General features: G+C 56.6%; 2 protein-coding genes across 4 annotated transcripts; both read right to left on the bottom strand.

The window, feature by feature from the left end:
* Positions 1-1,468: 1,468 nt before the first annotated feature.
* Positions 1,469-5,320, bottom strand: C18H7orf61 (chromosome 18 C7orf61 homolog). Of its 2 annotated transcripts, none has more exons than XM_032459708.1 (3): positions 4,171-5,320; positions 3,570-3,896; positions 1,469-1,932 (listed from the first exon to the last, which is right to left on the bottom strand). In XM_032459708.1, the coding sequence occupies exons 1-3, from the start codon at positions 4,222-4,224 to the stop codon at positions 1,699-1,701; spliced, it is 615 nt and encodes a 204-aa protein (XP_032315599.1). In that variant the 5' UTR covers positions 4,225-5,320; the 3' UTR covers positions 1,469-1,698. The 2 variants fall into 2 exon arrangements, with proteins under 2 accessions (XP_032315599.1, XP_032315598.1); XM_032459707.1 differs by having other exon boundaries at positions 1,501-1,932; positions 4,901-5,320.
* A 117-nt stretch (positions 5,321-5,437) lies between these two features.
* TSC22D4 (TSC22 domain family member 4) lies at positions 5,438-16,336 on the bottom strand. 2 transcript variants are annotated; one of them, XM_032459704.1, is made up of 5 exons: positions 15,676-16,336; positions 14,207-15,242; positions 11,707-11,873; positions 6,547-6,595; positions 5,438-6,111 (listed from the first exon to the last, which is right to left on the bottom strand). In XM_032459704.1, exons 2-5 carry the CDS (start codon positions 14,966-14,968, stop codon positions 5,902-5,904), a joined length of 1,188 nt encoding a protein of 395 aa, XP_032315595.1. In that variant the 5' UTR covers positions 14,969-15,242; positions 15,676-16,336; the 3' UTR covers positions 5,438-5,901. The 2 variants fall into 2 exon arrangements, with proteins under 2 accessions (XP_032315595.1, XP_032315596.1); XM_032459705.1 differs by lacking the exon at positions 15,676-16,336 and adding an exon at positions 15,477-15,630.
* Positions 16,337-17,875: the final 1,539 nt, after the last annotated feature.

Raw genomic sequence — 17,875 nt, 5'->3', positions numbered from 1 at the left:
ACGCATGTGTCTCTGTGTGTGTGTGTGTGTGTGTGTGTGTGTGTAATGTGTATGTAGCATGTCCTGTGTGAGCAAGACTCATTTGTTTGATGGATGAAAGCTGCACAACCATAAACATGACCTTCCTGTCCCTCAGTTTTCCTCTTTAAAAAATGGAAGTGATAATTCTTCATCAGAAAGCCATTGTGTGAGAATTACTTAGAACAAAACACAAACGTAGTCTCAGTGGGGGTTTCATAAGTGGTGGATGATGTTGCTCTGTGGTGTACAGCCAACAGGCTCAGGGTAGCAGAGCTGTAGGGTGTAGGGCGGGGCAGCCCCCATGCTGCTCAGGGCTTTGGGGATAAGCCACCCCAAATCCCAGCAATGGGGCCCAACTAGGCCAGAGCTGCGGGTGGGAGAGAGACGGGGGTTGGGGTGGAGGGTAGGGGAGAGTTTGCTGACTTCTCTAATATACTGAGTCCTTCCAGCAAACCATCCCTGTTGCTCTTCACTGGCCCCCAGCTTTACTAGCGCCCACCGCCTGCTACTCAAACTAACCTCTCTGGGAGCAAGACCCAGCGGCACACTCATCCCTCCTCCGCTCCCGGGGCCTCTGCTGCCCCCTAGGCTCGGTCCTGATGCTAACGCTCGCTCCTCCCCACACCTCCAAGCTTTATGAACTCTGACATCCCCGAATTTTGCCGTCTTGTGAAATAGCTCTGCTTTTCCTTGCGGAGCCACCTCTGCGCCTTTGCGTAGCCTGGCAAGAGGTCAGGCTAAGCCAGAGAGGGGACTTGAGGCCCCACGGTCTCACCTCGTGTTGACCCCCGCCCCCGAACCTCCCTCCAGATCGCCAGCGCCTCACGCCCGGCCGCTGGTCCCACGGGGCCAGACGAAAATCCTTCCGATTCCTCCGACCGCGACCCCAGGGCCCCCGCCCTCGCCTTCTGCCCCGCGGCCCCGCCCCGCCGCCGGGAACCCTGGGAGGTGTAGTTTTTGGCCGCTCTCGGCGGGGGCGGGGCTCGCACAGCCTGATGAGAGTCGGCGGCCGCCACGTGGAATACACTGACCCTCTCCATGGCTGAGCCCAAGAGCGCCAGAGAGGCCGGGCAGTGGGTTGGCTTCGGAGACGAAGTTTCCAGCGAGGTCTTGTTCGCCGTGGGGTCTTGGACAAGTCCCGTAACATCTACAACGGTCTGTTGTAGGATTTCCAGGGAGAGCGCGGGCTCGGCACCTGGTACCCAACCAATGAACCGGTGCTGATGCTGTCGTGACTGGCCGGGCTGATTGGCCAACGGCAATTCGGCCCCTAGAAGTGTGCGTGAGCCCAAAGCCTGGCCATTTGACCCTCCCCGCCACCACCCCCCCCAACAGCAGGCGCAGAAGTTACTCCCATTCATATCTGGGCCACCACCTCAGGTACTCCTCCCTGTGCCACCCAAGTTCCCCTGCTTGCCTCTGGCCATCCACAAACACACTCTACATCTACTCAGAAATACCTGAAATTTATTTCCCAACATTTTGATAATTTTTTACAAACTGAATAAAAGGAATGAAGGGGAGTATGTGGGACCCCAGGCCAGGCCTTGGGGTCCTGATGAGAGGTGACAGTAATGAACACTTCTCCTCACTCACAACTCCTGGACTGCTGCCCTGACTTCTGTTCCAACCTTACCTAAGAGTGAGGTGGGGGCTTTCTGAGGATGTGGGGCTCCCCTAGAGAGGACTCCGGGCATCCTGTTTCAGGCCCTGAACTGGGTCAGTTTGGGAGCAAGTGTGGGCCCGGATGTAGCGCCTTCGCCGCCTCTCCTGCCTGCGGGCCAGCTGCCGCAGTTGTTTCCGAATGGCCCACAGCACCAAGTACACTTCCCGTAGCATCTCAGCCTCCCGCGACTCCAAAGGGGATCCAGTCTTCATTTGGGAGGCAACTGAGGTAGAACTCACGGATGACTGTGAAAGAGAGAAGATAAGCACACATGAATAGCATGGTGCTGGTGGAACCACCTGCAGATAAACAGCAAAGGTTTTTCTAATTCCACCTCCTCTGTCAGGCCTCAGCTTGGCACTGCCTCCTCCGGGAAGCCTTCTTGGGCTGTCTCTACTCTTGTGTTCACCCATACCACATTTTCTACATTATTTGTTCTGTAGATTCATGTTTTCAATACAAGAATACAACCTTCTGGAAGACAGGGACCTTGTCTGAGTCCCCACCAGGGTTCCATGGAGAGCATATCAAAATAAAGGTCACCCTGACCTCTGTCTCCAACCCAAAGCTCTCTCCTGACCTCCAGGCCTGTATATCCCACTGCCTCCTAGACATCTCCCTGCAGATGTCCACCCTAAACGTGTCACTTTCTCCCCTAAGTCTGCCCCTGCTCTCAGTGAATGTCTCCATCCTGCTCTGACTTCTGTCTCTCCCTCTCCCCTCACTGTCACCCAATCAACCACCCAGTACAACAATTCCACCTTTTAAATATCGCTCTGATCCATTAACTTGTTCTACCTGGTGCCTCTCTCCCCATCCAGAACATTCTTTCCTCTGAGCCTGGCCTGCAACACCTCCAGTGGATCCTCCTGCCTGTCTCATCTTGGCCCCTTCTGACTTCCCTCCACAGGGCAGTCAGGTAAACTTTTGAAAATTATTGGTAATGCAGTAGTACTTTATTCAAGGCCAAATAAGCTTACTTGGCAGTGATCTAGACCTTCCCTTTTTAAAATGAAAATTGTGACTTGGAGATAATTATTGATCGACATGCAGTTGTGAGAAATAATAGAGTTTGTGTATACTCTTTAACCATTTCCCCCAAAGTAAAATCTTTCAAAACTCTAGTACAATATCAGAGGATACTGACATCAATACAATACACTGATCTGAATGTATTCCTATTTCCCAGTTTTACTTTGTACTTTGTGTGTGTGTGTGTGCACGTGTGTTGAATTCTACCCAATTTTATATCACATGTGCAGGTTCATGTATCTAACTGCCATATTCAAGACACAGGAGATTTACAGCAACACAAAGATTCCTCATGTTGCCCATTTGTAACCAACTCACCTCCCCTCTCTCCCCCTCCGCACGCAGCCCCTGGCGACCACTAAACCACTAATTGGAGCTCACTTCTATCATTTTGTTATTGCAAGAATGGTATATAATATAAATGGAATCATACGATCTATAACCTTTGGGGACTGGTGGTTTTCACTCAGCATAATTCCTTTGAGATCCATCCAAGTTGTTGCAGTTTGTCCCTTTTTATGGCGGAGAAGCATTCCACGGTATGGATTATCACAGTTTAACCATCCACCCACTGAAGGACATTTGGGTTGGTTTGGACTATGATGAACAAAGCTGCTATAACCATTCAAATCCAGATTTTTGTGTGAACGTAAAATCTCATTTATCTGGGGATAAACACCCAAGAGTACACTCGCTGGGCCATATGATAATTGTAGGTTTAGTTTTATAAGAACCAACCAAACTGTTTTTCCAGAGTGACCACACCATTTGAAACTCTGACCAGCATGAATGAGTGATGGGAGATGGGGGGGTGGGAGGGCTGTTGGGGACAAGGAGTTATGGTGCTGACCTTCCAGCTGCACATCTGCCAGCCAGACTGCAGGGCTGAGACCATGAGCGCGGAGACGGATTTGACAGCAGTCTGTGGCAGCTGCAACAGCGATCTTCTCCCTTGGCCTGCTTCCACCGCAGCTCCATCCGTGGTGGTCTTGGCCAATGTGCAGGGATCAGCCACTTTGGGGGACACATCCATCTTGGAGGCCTTAGCCTCTTTGGCGGGCTCAACCAACTTCAAAGTCTCAACCACCTTGGAAGCCTTATCTACCTTCGAAACATTTTTCTTGGAATCAGTGTGTTCTATGACGGTTGACTTAGCTTTGTGTTTCCAGAAGAAAAGCTAAGACAAGGAGAGACAGGAGAGGGGGCAGATCAAGAGACAACAGTGAGCAGAAGAGAAGACCCAGAGGAGAAGGGGCAGTGACTGTCCTGGCCTCCTCCCCGATAGTCCTGTCCCTCACCTCCTCCTTCCTCGTCTTGTTTGGCCACAGGAGGCCAGGAGGTGAGGGAGGCCAGGTGAGGGAGTGGGGGGTGGGGTTCTGTGATCTAAAGGTCATGGACCAGTATTGCTCACCCCAGCATGTCAAGAGGAAGAGGCAGTCTCTGAAACTCACCCAGCGACTAATCTTGCGCCAAATCCATCGGAAAAACCTCACAACCGCAGCCATCTCTCCCGATACACAAGCCCCAGGTAGGGGGCAGAATCAGCATTTAGTTCAGTAGGGAAGGGGAGGGGGACAGGCTGCAGGCCAATGGCCGCCACCTAAGGGGTCTTTCGGGAGCTTCAAGCACAGCAGTGAAGAAAGAAATAGAGAATCCAGGAGGAAAGATCCCCACAGTGACTCACCCTAGGCCCTTCCTCCCCTCCCTGGGACAGGGAGAGGAGTCAAAAGTGGATGAGAACCCAGAGGGAGGGAGAATTCTAGCCCATTGTGAGAGCTTGCCTGGCCCTGACCCCAACCCCCGAGGCCTTTCCAAAACCCCCAGAGCCAATCCCTTCACCTTCACCTTTCTTCCCCCAGATCCAGGGAAGGGAACCTAACATTTACTGAGCACCTGGTACTCACTGGGCATTTCCCATGTGTGTCATGTAACCCTCCCAGTTGCCCGTCAGGTAGGTATTACCATCAGTGCCATTTTACCCATGAGGAAGACAAGATTCAGAAAAACCAAAGAATCTGCCCAAGTCGTAAGTCTTGTAAATCTTGGGAGCCCCAGGGCGGGAGTCCAACCCAGGCCGGCCTCCAGTATCCTGCTCTCCGCAGGTCCCCGTCTCCAGGGTTCTCCTGAAGTGGAGGCTGCTGCTTTCCCCCCTTCCCCACTAGATGGGGTCCTTCTCCCTACCTGCCTCTTCTGCCTGGGAGCCAAGCCGAGGCTGTCAAGGAGGGGACTGCTCACCCACAGGGCCCCATCCTCAGCCAGCTGGGGGTGGAAGCCACGGAGGCTAGCCAGGCCTGGCGAGGGCACCGTGTGCCCAGGGAGCCTGGCCCACACCCAGCGCTCAGACAAGGCGCCCATTCAAGGCCCCCCGCCCCGCCCCCAAGCAACCACCCGGATCCAGCCCGCAGAGGGGACACGCTGGGAAGTTGGGGGTGGATCCGGCACAATCACCAAAGGCCTCATTGTTTCCCTGTCCCCCACCAGCACGTGGGCCGACGCCCCCCTCCCCCTCCACTCCCTCTGCCTCGCCTCGCCTGCCCCTTCCCAGGACCCAGGACGCTGGCTCCCTTGTCTTCCCGCATCTCCACTCTGAGCCACGTTAGACCTCCCCAGGCCGGACAAAACCTCCAGGGGAGCCCGGAGACTGGGTTTTTCTCCCACATGTGGACACTGTTGGTGCAGGTCCCTCTGGACACAAGCAATGAGATGCCAACCTCCAGATTCAAGTTTCTTCGGATTTTTTAATTATAATTATTATTTTAATAACAACCTGAATCCCAGAACTTCCAGACACTGTCCATATTCCCTCCCCTCAGAGGAGAGGGGGGCACTCGAGGGAACAAGGTGGGGATGGGGTGTCTGCCAGGGAGCCTCCAACTCCCTCAAGCCATCTACTGCCAGGGGTCCCAGAGCACTGACACCTAGGGAGGGAGGAAGGAGGGCTCCATCTAACACCCCGTCCTGATGCCCTCCTTCCTCCATCGATGCCCGGGGATGTCCCAACCCAGTCCCTGGGCACTATTGGGAGATCAAGGAAGGGTGAGGGGCAGGCCACCTCTGAGCCTTCAACTCCCATCCCTGGGGATCGGGGGCATTAAAGCTGCATAGGAAGAGGGGGCAGGCAGCTGGCGCAGGGCCCAGCAGCTGTGGCAGCCCCCAAAGGCACATTGTGAGGGAAGGGAGGCTCAGACGGAGGGCCCGTTGGGCGCCGGGGGCCCAAGCCGCGGAACCCCGGAGGAAGGCAGCTGGGCCAGCTGCTCGGGGCTGGCCAAGGCACGCAGCAGTCCATTCTCCTGCTCCAGCGCGGCATTCCGCTCAGCCAGGTCCCGGATCTGCTCCTTCAGCACCTCCACCTCCTCCCGGACCGCAAACATGAGGTGGGACTTCACCAAATCCTGGGGGTCCAGGGACAGGCAAAACGTCAGGGGTCCCAGGCCACCCCAACCTCATCACCTGCCCAGTGCCTTGAGGAGCTGGGTGTGAGAGAGCCTCCTGCTCCCAGATGATGGGGGACCACTGGGGAAGAAGTAAAACAGGGAAGGGACAGGGCGTGGGGTATGAAGGTGGGCATGGATGCTGGACAGAGGGAAGGCCAGGGCCAAAGACAGACATGGGGGCCAGGAGCCAGGGTGGGAACCAAGAAACGTAAAGGGCTCAGGTGGAGGCAAGGGGGTGCAGGAACTCAACTAGGAGCAGGCTGAGGAGCTGGGAGTCAGTATTCCCTAATAATGAGGACAGCAGGGATGGAGCATTGGGCCGGCTAATGGACGCAGGGCCTGGGATTCAGCACGTGAGCTGGGACCTGCTAGGACCAGAATGGCTTCTCTTACCATGGCTTGTTCGATCTTGTTGTCAATGCCAACCAGGCTTCCGGAGCCACTGGAGAGACACAGGGAGACGAGAGGTGAGGAGGAGGAGGAGCAGGAGGAAGAGGAGGAGCAGGTGCCAAGCCAGGTGTCTGGATACCCCAGCCTGCTGCCTTCCAGGTGCTTCTCAGAGCAGGCTCTGGCCTCCTCCACAAGCCCCATTCACTGCAGCCTCCCACCCACATCCCTGCCTGTACCTGTGACAGTAGAGAATCAGGGAGAGAAGGGTTTTGTCCATCCCCCGGCGGGGTGAGGGCCGCTGTCCGGGCCCCCCTGGGCCCCGGTAGGGTGGGGGTCCAGATGGCCCTCGGATGGGGGATGCTCCCCGAGGGGAGCAAGGAGAGGAGACACAGCCCCTTTTCCGGGGAGGCCCTGGAGCCATCCCCACTACCCGGGTCTCATATGAGGACACCAGGGACTTGACAGAGACCCCTGGCTGGGCCATCCCCAAGGGGAAAGGGTCCTCAGGCCTCCCCAGAGGGAGAAGGCTATATCAGGACTGCCTGGGGGGCTCAAAGCCCCCCGGGCAGAGTAGAGTCTGGCTGGTGCCAGGCAGGCAGAAAGGAGACGGTGCCTAGGGGGTGCTGGCCTGAAAGATATACACCACCCCACAGGGCAAAGCCTGGCTGCTATTGGCTCCTCAGGGACACGGGGACCCCCTCCCGCCAGCTCCATGGTGGGCGGGAATTCCCAGACACGGTCAGTGCCAGTGTCCCCTTCTCACCCTGGCACCAATCCCAGAGCAGAGGGGAGGGGGCCGGCTGAGGAAAGTCAGCTGGTGGGCCGGGTTGGAGGAGGGGCTGCGGGGCCAGAGGCCTGGGCCAGGGAGGGGTGTGAAGGGTGAGGGAGAGACTGCTCCTGGGAAGCCTCTTCCCACCTCTGACCCCATCTTGACCCCTCTGGATGAACACTGGCCTCCCTCGAGGCTGCAGCTGCTCCCAGCTGGGAGGGAAGAAAGTGAGTGGCGCTGATGGGGAGTGTGTGTGTGTGTGTGTGTGTGTGTGTGTGTGTGTGGAGGGGGTGTCTCTAATGTGCCTGCAGTCTTCTTGGGACTATGAGCATCTCCCCAAAACACAAAGCCCATATCACAGGTGATCCATGGGGCCTAGCTAGAGGGTCCCCCATCTCCCATGGTAAGGGTGAGGAGGAATGAAAAAGGTTACCATGGCAACGGAGACCGAGCCTACAAGACAAGCACAGTCTGAGCCTGGGACCGGAGTCTGGTGTCTGGGGCCTCGCAGGGCACAAGAGCTTGAGGAGAGGATGGGACGGTGAGGCTGCAGGTGGGATACTGGGACCAGGAGCAGGGGCTTTGAAGACCCCTGGGAGCGGAAGACAGGGAGAGCGGGTCTGGCTGCAGTTTGTTAAGTGGCCACCAGAGGTCGACTCAGGCCTGGCTCAACGGTCCCCAGAGCCAGTCTCTGGGTCCTGTACCTGGCTCTCCCTCAAGCCTGTCTCTCTGTGGCCCAGGGCCTGCACAGTCCTTTGCACCCTGTCCTATCCTCCAAGGCTCCCTCTCCCCACCACTCAGCCCATGTTCCTGCCTCACCCCATGTCTCACCACCCACCCTTGTCCAGCTTCTGCCTCAGCTGCCCCAGCCCCAGGGCCAGCCCTCCACCCATGCCCCCCAGTACTGCAGGAGCATCAGTCCTGATCTCCAGCCCCCCGCTTCACCCCTCTCCGAGAAGGCGGCCCCAACCCTTGTGCTCCCTTATCAAGCCCTCTCTCCTAGTTGTCAGTTCCAACCTGCTTCCCTGTGGGGGGAATTAGCACTCAATCCAAGGTGACCCTTGGATGAGGCCCTGCAGCAAGGAAGGGAGAACGAGGGCACTGGGAATTTTCCATTTCCCATCCAGGCTCTGGGTGCAGAAGGCGCTGACAGGTGGAATAACCAAGAGGGTGACCAGGCCTGAGAGAGCAGGACAGGGTGGGCTGGGGCAAGGACATCTGGGACTCCTGGGGTTGGGGGGAGAGGACAAGTTTAAGAGTGGAGGGCGGGCCAGCCAGCTGAAGAGTCAAAACAGTTTTCAAGCTATTTCAATCTGAGACACTGGGGTGGAGACTGGGTGTCACAGAGTCCCCCCTCCCCCAGGACACACAGAGACCAAAGAGGGGCAGATTCACAGGAATAGGAACACTGGCCTTGCTTGGCGGATGCTCAGTAAAGATGCCAACTAAGTTGTTCCTGCTGGCCAGAAATAAAGGAATAAGACAACAATAAACATTTGTTGGCTAAAAGATGATTATCTCCTGTTTATCTAGCGCTGGAGAGTTTTCGACAGCACTTTTCCGCTGTCACATTCTAACATTAACACTTCAAGGGACCAGGACTCTGGCAACCCAAGCCCTCTGTTTGGACCAGCACTGTACTGGAATCCCTGAGCAGGGTCAGGAGCAGGAAGCCTGGGGTTGACTGGATGAGATCAGCTTTCACACAAGAACTCAAAGCAACTTTGTCAGAGAACAAAATGCCCCCTTCTTCAAGACACTTATTGCCATCTTCCAGAAAACTGTCATGACTTCAAGTGTCAACAGTGACTTCAAATGTAAGTGGCGCCCCCTGGAGCTGTGCAGTGTGAGACGTGCACAACAGGGGGCTCTGGCCCTGCAGGACTCTTAGGTCCTGGGACAAGGACAGCGGTAGAGGTTGGTCTTCCTTTTTGAAGGTCAAAGGAAACAGCCTCAAAATGAGGATAAGATAAAGAAGCAGGACACCTGGGAGAGGTGGGGAGGTTCTGATCCTGGGAACAAGGGCCAGCCCTGCTCCCTCACTGTGTTTTGAGGAGCCCCCAGGGGCTGGGCCTGAGGCCAACAAAGTGGCATCCGGCTGCCCTGTCTACACTCCCTCCCGGATCTGTGGTGCCTTTGGGGCGGGACCGGGGCAGGGAGGAGGGGAAGATGGCTCCTTGCCTGGATTGGGAGAGCTGTCTCTGCTTCTGTCCTGGAGAGAAAGGGCATCCCAGAGATGGTTGCCTCCTCCTCTTCTCTTGGGACACAGGCATCCCAGTAGGAAAGTGGAGAGAATATGGCTTTGGGGTCAGACCTAGGCTCCGACAGCAGTCCTGCCACTTACTAGCTGGGTGACCTTAGGCAAGTTTCTAAAATCTTCCTCCTCAGAGTCTCAGTTTCTTTATCTGGGAAGTGGGGATCATGGGGTTGCTCTTAGGATTATGTGAGATAAGAGGTAGCACCTGACCCCAAGGAAGCACTGGATAAATAAATGTACATTTTCTTTCCTGAGTTCCTGGAATTCATTCTGTATAATGCCTGGATCCCCCATGTGGGCCATCCAACCATCCCCTCACCCATCCATCAACTTATTCAAGTACCTCCCAACTGCCAGACCCTGTTGGGGACATGAAGGTTCTTGGCAACCCAGGAGCGTGTGACCAGCTTGAACTTACCATGCACCCTCTGTTCTCCTATCCCCAGACTCTAGGATTGATCAGGTATCCCCAGCTTTGAGATTCAGGCACTTAACACCCCAACACACCTTCCCTCTCAAAAGGGAGGGTTCATGCCACTTGGACCCTGTTCTGCCAGCTCTGGGCACACAAGAGAGGTGCGGTGGGGGCTACACGCCCCATTCCAGGGGGCCAAGGAGGTGGCCCAGCCCAAATCCTCTGGCCCAGCAGGGTGGAGCAGAAGGGGCTGGGCTGGGCTTAAGCCCCAGAGGCTTGGAGCTCAGCAGGGTAAAGTGGAGGCTGGGAGGCGGACCGGTCAGACTGGGGTGTTCGAGGGGGTGGGACAGGAGGAGGAAGGGAGGGAGGGGACAAGCCAAAAAGAACAGAGCTGCGGAGGCTTCTGGAGGCAAAACTCTCTAAGAGAAAGCAGGAGGCTGGCCTCTGAAATCAACAGGGGTGGGGGAGGGACGCGAGCCCTGTGCCAGGGAACCTCCCAAGTGGGAGGGGGAGCGGGTGGGAAGTGCTGAGAATAGCAGCGATGAGGGCAGGTGACTCTCTCGGCCCTGGCCGACCTCACACCTCACACATTCCTTAGAGCAAGGAGCCCAGAAGCGGCTGTGCCCAGCCTTGCTCTGTCCTCCATTCCCCACGCCCCGGACCAGGCCCCTGGCCCTCCATCCCATCGCCTCCTATCACTCCCTCTCCTCTCTGGCTCCCGGCTCTCTCAAGGCCCCAGACCCTCTTCTTTGGTGGGACTCAGTCCCTGATTCTGGGGAGGGTGGCGCCATGAGAGTTGAAGGCAGGAAGGAGAGACGCCCCTCCGCCCCTCCAGACTAGGGCCCCCAGAACCCACTAAGCCCCGCCCCCTACTGCCTTCCAAACAGGAAGTCCCTCCCCACCGAGGGCTGCAAACAGGAAGTCCCACTCCTCCCTCCAAAATAAAAGGGGCGACTCCCTGGCACTTCGCATGGGTTCCTAGCAGTCCACAGGCAGAAGGGAGCAGCTTGGCTATCTGACTTGCGATTTTGTTCCTCCCTTCAGCTTGCTGACACTCCTGTGTTGAAACCTGGCCCTCGAAACAGGAAGTTCTGCCCACCGTGCCATGAACAGGGCATTCTCCCCTGAAGGGCAAACCTCAGCAGATCCTGGTCTCTTATGCCTTCCCTGCCAATAGCCCACCTCGCCATAGCTTTGGCTTGGCCTTGGCTGCAGGGGAGGGCTCAGCCCCCTTGGTGATCCTAGTGCAGAGAACAAAACCTTAGAGACATGCTTTCTTGGTACTAGAGGTCCCGGGATCCTAAAGTAGTTGGCATGGACTATAAAGATGTTACCTCTAAAGACAGGCATCCCATTGCCCTCCATAGGGAGAGGGAGAACTGGGAGGTGGCTGACTCCCTATTCTCCTCTCCAGCACATTTGCCAGTAAATTCTTAGGACTGGCCAGATGATCGCTAAATCTGCAAGAGCTCTGGAATTTGACAACAATGACTCCCTTCAAACTCTAAAAAAGTCTACGATTTGACAATCCTAGCCAGGGAGTTCCACCCAGCTCTCTCCACAGAGAGGGAGTAGGTCTCAAATCAACTTTGTCCAGTGTGTTATGCCCAAGCCAGGCTTCTCTGTTTAAGAAGTCCTCTCCAAGTTCAGGTTGGGGGAAGGACACCAGGCAGTTTCATGCGGCTATCCCAAATGCTGGGTGGGGAGCCTGAGCCCACCTACCTGTCATCATCGCTGTCCAGGTGGCCACTGATGGCCAGCATGGAGCGGGCGAGGCTGAGGCTCTGGGCAGCCGCTGCTCCAAAGGGGTCTGGAGACTTGTGAACCAGACTGGCATCAGGGAAGAAGTAGAGGGCAGGGGAGCTGGGGCGAGAGTCGAGTGGGGGCACCTGGAGATAGAGAGGTAGGAACCATCACATCGAGCAAGAGAAAGATCCAGCCACCTTACCGTTTACCTAATGGTCTTCCTCCCTTCCCACCTCTCCCCACACATCCCCTGTCTTACAAGGACTTAGGACCCAGGCATCCTGCCCCTACAGCCCTTCTTTCCCCCAGCTCTGGGGAAGGCATTGGGCAGGTATTAGAGGCAAGGGAAACAGCAACCATCCTGAGGACTGGGTGAGTGGTTTCCAAAAAATGGCTCGTGGGGTACCAGAGAGGGGCTCTGGTCTGTACTCCTAAATCCTTCCACCACCTGAACCAGGACCCCTAATCAGAGGCCAGTCAGAGAGTGTCTGCCTTCTGTCACTTGACTTCTTAAAGCGACTCAAATATCACTTCCTCAGAGAGGCACTTCCCCATCCTTTGACTAGTGAATTCCTCTGAACTCTATTTTTTATAGCATCTAGTATTACTGAAATTAAAGTATTTTTGCCTCTCTGCTGCTGGAAGGTAAGCTCCAGAGGACAGAGCTTATAATTTGTTCAATAGCTATTTGTAGAATGAATGAATCCTCAGAAACTGGTCCTCCACCTCCCTCCCCCAACCCTCCTCTATCCATTCTAGCTTCTCGTTCTCAAACTTCTCCAGACTCAGGTGAAGTTCTGCTCCCGCTGTCGGCTCTTGTGGGGAGGGATGAGGGGAGAGTGGTTTCTGGGATGGAGGGAGGCGGAGCCTGGGCGGGGACCCACACAGGCCAACAGGCGCTGGGGGTGGCTGCAAAAGGGCGGGGGCCACAGGAACAAGACGCTTCTGTGAGGCCCTGGGAGGCCCCAGCTTCTCAGAAAAGCCAAGAACAGAGAGTCCAGGGTGGTTAGAGGGACAACACAGAGGAAGGGAGCCCAGGTAGTGCTCCCGGCCCTCCTCCAGGCCCCTGTTAGAGGTAACCTAGGAGAAGAGGCATGGGGGAGTATAGAAGGAAGACAGACTTTGGGGCAGGGAAACAGCAGCACAGATGCATGTACTCAGGAAGAGATCATGGTGTGAGGGAAGGAAAGGGGGCTAGGAGCACAGAGGAAAGAGGGGCAGGGATTGCGGGCCCAAGGGAAGCTCAGGCAGGGCCTAAGGATAGAGAGGGCCAAGGTTGGGGGCAAACAGGGCTTGCTTTGGAAGAGTGTGGGGACAGGGACCAGTAAAGGAAACAGCATCTTCTCCCCTGGGGTAGGAACTGAATGAAAGAACTCAAGAAAAGTTGGGGGGTGGTATGAGAGATGTGAGTTTGAGGCAAGGAGGGGGTGGGGGAGCCGGTCCTGACCGGTCTTGACAGGGCCCAGACACACAGTCTCAGGTTATTTTTATACTGTGGTTTGTGCCCAAGGCCAGGAAGGGGGAAAGTTCTCATCCTCACACCCCCTGCCTTTCCTCCTGTGTCCAAGGTGTTATTTTCTCCTTCAGGACAGACACATCCAACATCCCTGGCTACCTGCCCCCCACCCCAAGGACCCAGGCCTCCTGCCCCCCAGCCCAGACTTGTTCCTCTTTTGGAGACAGGAAGCAGAAAGAGCAAAGGATTTGTCTTTCTCGGCTGCTTCCCACCTCTCTCCCACTCCATGGTGGCCACCCTCAGTGATTGATCCTGGAGAGGCCCAGATGCAGGGAACTGAGATAGACAACTGGGGTAGAAAGGATGAACCAGCCAAACCCTTGTAAAGGGTCCCCTCACCCCAACTCAATTCCTCAATGTCTCCGAGAAATTTGACTTTGGACAAAGCTGGAGATGGGGCTGGGATGGATGACAAGAAGAAAGAAGGAAGACCTCTCCCCACCCTGGCCTGCCGTTGCCCACCGCACTTGGACATGGGACTACAAAGGAGAGATTTACAGTGGAATGCCAACTTTTTACCCCTCACCTCCAACCCTGGCAGCTCCCCTCCCAAAAGCCCAACCACCCTAGCCCTGCCTGGGGCCTCTATCCCTGAATGCCTGAAGAAGTGAGGCCAAGACAGAAGATGAAGGCCAAAGGGAAGAAGTCACATCTCCATGATGGAGAGACGGGACTGGGCTACCTGATGGAGACTTGGACCAAAAGCAACAAATCAAAGGCCAAAGAGAAAGAAAGTGTAGAATGTGGGGAAGAAGGAACGTAAGAGAGAAAACAAGGACCATGTGAGGAGTAGGAATGAACTTCTAAGTGAGATGGCAGGCAGGAAAAAGAGGAGCTGTCTGATCTGACAGACAGGTGACGCTGGAGCAGGGAGAGGGCAGTATGGATGTGGAGGCCAAGGTCGAGATGGACAAGCACCACCCCTCAGGTGTCTCCCCAACCCTGGAACCCAGCTCTTACCTGCCCCATCTCCTCCGGAGCAACCAACTCCATCCTCAGCCGCAAGGCTCCATCCTTTGCACGGGACAGTGGAGGGGTTCCCGCTGTTGAGCCCCCTGCCTCCACTTCTACCCTCAATGAGGGCAGGGGTGTGGCGGCCCGGGAAGTGCCCGTGCTATCCCCTGTCCCGGGCTCTGGGGGGCGCTGCTGGGGTGGGGAGGCCGACAGAGGGGGTGTCTCCACCTTGGCCTTGCCAGGCACTGCCAGTTGGCCCAGACCCCCGGTGAAGGAGCGGGCCTGAGGTCCAGGGGAGGTGGGGGGCGGGCGGAGCCAGGAGGTGGGGCCCTGAGACAGGCCTGGCTGTGGGATAGGGGCGCCCAGGCCCAAGCTGGCCAGCTCCAACCTGGAATCCAAAGATCTGCCCCCGGTGCCCCCTGAGGCCCCTCGAATTCCCTCCAGGAGCCGGCCGAAGCTAGGGGGCTCCAGGTCTCTCTCGTAAACATCCACACATGTCCAGCGGCCCCGGCGATAAGGCTCTCCCAGGCCTTGGGGCAGCTTCACCACCCGGAAACGGGAGGCGGGGGCCCCAGGCGGTGGGGAGCCGTTCCGGGGGGTGCCCTTGCCCCCTGGCTCAGGGTTGGGCTCCCCATTGGGCAGGCGGGGCTGGAGCCCGGTGGGGCCTGGCAGGGCAGGGGGATCTGAAGCCCCTGGGCTCCCTGGACCCTCATAGTCCGTGGTGACGCTGGTGATTTGGAAACTACTCTTCTTCTTGCCCCCACTCATGGTCCCTGGGGCTCAGGACTGGGCCAAGGTGGGCAGGGGGGCGGTGATGGCTCTTCGAGGGGCTCAGGCGCCCCTGGAACAGGGGGGCCACATGGCGGGGACATCAGGGCCCCGGGCGACGTCTGGGTCCAACATGGCAGAAGGGCCTGGCGGGAACTGTGGGTGCCTGGTTGGTGAAGGGAGAAGAGGGTAGGGGAGGCGGCGGGAGTAGGGGGGGCAGGGGCAGGTTTTTCCTGCTGCTGTTGCTGCCGAACTCCAGAGCTGAGTTTGCAAACTAGAAAAAGAGAGAGAGTGTGTGTGTATGAGAAAGCAGTGGGCAGGCCATCTCCGGGGCTTCCTCTCTGGGGAGCAGAGTGAGGGAGGAAGGGGAAACCGCCAGAGACCCAGAGACAAAGAGACAGAGATGACAGAGACCAGAGCAGAGGGGACAGATTGGGGAGGTCACAGAGAGCAGGAAGAGGCAGCCCAGATCCAAAGCTGAGCATTTCTCGCTGAGATTCAAACTTACGGGACCCAAGCCGTCCCACCCAAGGGCAAGGGCTTCAAGTCTTGGGTGAACAGGGGTGAAGCCGCTCCTCAGCCTGATCAGGCCTCCGGGAGACCTCTGCTGGGCCCCCGAGGCCCCCCCGCGCCCCAGCTCCCCCATCCCCGGGGCAGGCCCTGCCCTGCCGCCCCAGCGCCACGCCCCGCCCAGTCCAGAGCCCTACCTCTCGGCCGCGGCCACACAGCTGGGCCGGGGGTCCCAGCCGCCTAAGCTGTTGGGCTGTTCTCTCCCAGGGGCCTCCTGGCCCCAGCTGCTGGGGCTGGAGGGGCGCAGGCGGCGATCAGAGGCTGTCCAGCCCTCTTTGGGGGCCGCACCTCGCCCCACAAGGCATCTCCGCGGAAAGTTTGCTGTCCAGAAAAGAAGGAACCCCCGCCTCCTTGGCGGAACCCAGGCGCGGCCTCTTAAGTCCCCGAAGGTCTGCGGACGGACGCGGGAGGGGGCGGCTCAGTCCCCCAATCCTCTAGGTGGAGCCGCCTCGGTGGTCGCGGCGAGCGGCTCTCCCAAGCCTCCTCCCGCGTGGCACCGCTGGGTCTCTCTCCGCTCCTCCGCTCCTCTCAGTCTCTCTTTCTGGGCTGTTGACAACCCCCACACCAGGAAGTCCTGCCTCCTCGGGCCTGCTGACTGCTCCTCTCCTCCTCCTCCTCCTCCTCTTTCCCCTCTTCCTCCCCTTCCTCCGCCCTCTCTCGCTCCTGGGGCTCCCGGCCAACTGGCCCGGGGCCAGGCCTGCCACCGCCGCTGCTAGTGCAGTTGCTGCCGCCGCTGCTGTTCCAGGGGCCCGGAACAGGCTGCCTTAACCCCACACCTGCTGGGCCCTAGCCCAGCTCTTCCTCGGAGGGAGGGGCCGTGGAGGGCGGAGAGAAAGGGGGAGGAGTTAGCGGGGAGGCCAGGGATTCCCTTACTTGTAGACACTTGCTGCCATTGGCCTACAGACACGCAGAAGAGTGGGAAGGAAGTTAACCAGGATTCTACTGGGTGCCTGCCACCCCATAAGCACCCAGTAAATTGTTATGGTGCCGCTGCAGCTGTTATTGTCATATCTTCGCTGGTTTTCACAGTAACTGTTATGAGGAAGAACCTGTTTTTCTCCCCTGTCCTAATTTTTTAAAGTGGACTCTTAGGACAATTTTCAAACAGGCCCCAAAGTAGAGAGAATGGTATCATGATCTCCCAGGTACCCAGCATGAACAATTATCAACTCACCGCCAAATTGTTCGGTCTATACCCCCAGTATCCTTTGTTGTATTGTGCTGGAGTATTTGAAGCAAATCCCAAACATCGTATTATTCCTTTTCTTGGATGTGGAAATTGAGAGCCAGGAGGTTCAGAAAGGCTGTCAGCGGTAGAGCAGGGACATTTCACACACTCAGGTATGTCCTTGTCTGGCTCCCAATATAAAGAAACAACGAAGACTTGTTCACGAAGGTGCTGACTTGCATTTTCTCTCCAGTCGTTGATCACACACAGTCACCCATACAGATGCACCGGCCTGATGAGGAACCAGGCTGGCCACAATGCCTGGACCCTTTCCATCCATATTCCACCCTTCCCACCTCCCCATCTCATTCCTTGCTCACTATGGAGAATCCACACACACTCATAAAGGGCCTACTATGTGCTTTGGCGTGAAGAATAAATCTCCAACTGCCATTTTCTCTTTTTTGATCTCCCAAGCAACTTTCTGACAGGCATTATTTTAGCAAAAGCAGCATCTAATGACCACAACTGCCTTCACTCCCAGGGTCAGAAGGAAATGGATTCTAATTAATTTTGGTCATATGGAACTCTTTTCAAGCATATTAAAATTCCTCATATTTGCCCACTCCACGTAACTATCTCAACGGTTTCTCAAAACAGCCCTGGGCAGATGGGGTGGTTCCAAGCCCCAGTGTTCTGCTGAGGAAACTGAGGCTCACAGGCGTTGGGCTATTTGCCAAGGCCTCAGAGCTAGCATTTGATGGCACTGAGACTACCTATGGGCTGTCTGACACACCCTTCCTTCCTCAGCTTTAGCTCATGGAAATTTTTAACCATTCTTTAGGGTTAGGCAAAAACACATGAAGCAAAACCCCTTGCCCCTAGTTTATGTATTTCTTCTTTATCTCTTTGTTGAAATGCATCTGCGCGCCTGTTTCTCTCCCTTCACGGTAACAGTGGCTACTACCATCGTCAGATCCTGAGGCCTCCCAAGTGGTGAGGTCCAGGAAGCAGCCTCCCACACAACCCCCGCCACTCGCCCCAGACTCTCTCCCCTCTGGCAATATTCAGAACACAGCCCCGCTGCTCCGCCCCCAGATCCTCCTTCTTTCGGCGCTGACTCGCTACAAACTATTCAAACTTATCTTTGGATCCTCCCCTTCCCACCG

The sequence above is a fragment of the Camelus ferus genome, chromosome 18, assembly GCF_009834535.1.
Source record: "Camelus ferus isolate YT-003-E chromosome 18, BCGSAC_Cfer_1.0, whole genome shotgun sequence".
In the NCBI taxonomy this organism is placed as follows: Eukaryota; Metazoa; Chordata; class Mammalia; order Artiodactyla; family Camelidae; genus Camelus; species Camelus ferus.
Note: the sequence above shows the minus strand (reverse complement) of the source record. Positions and strands in the feature narration are given on the sequence as shown.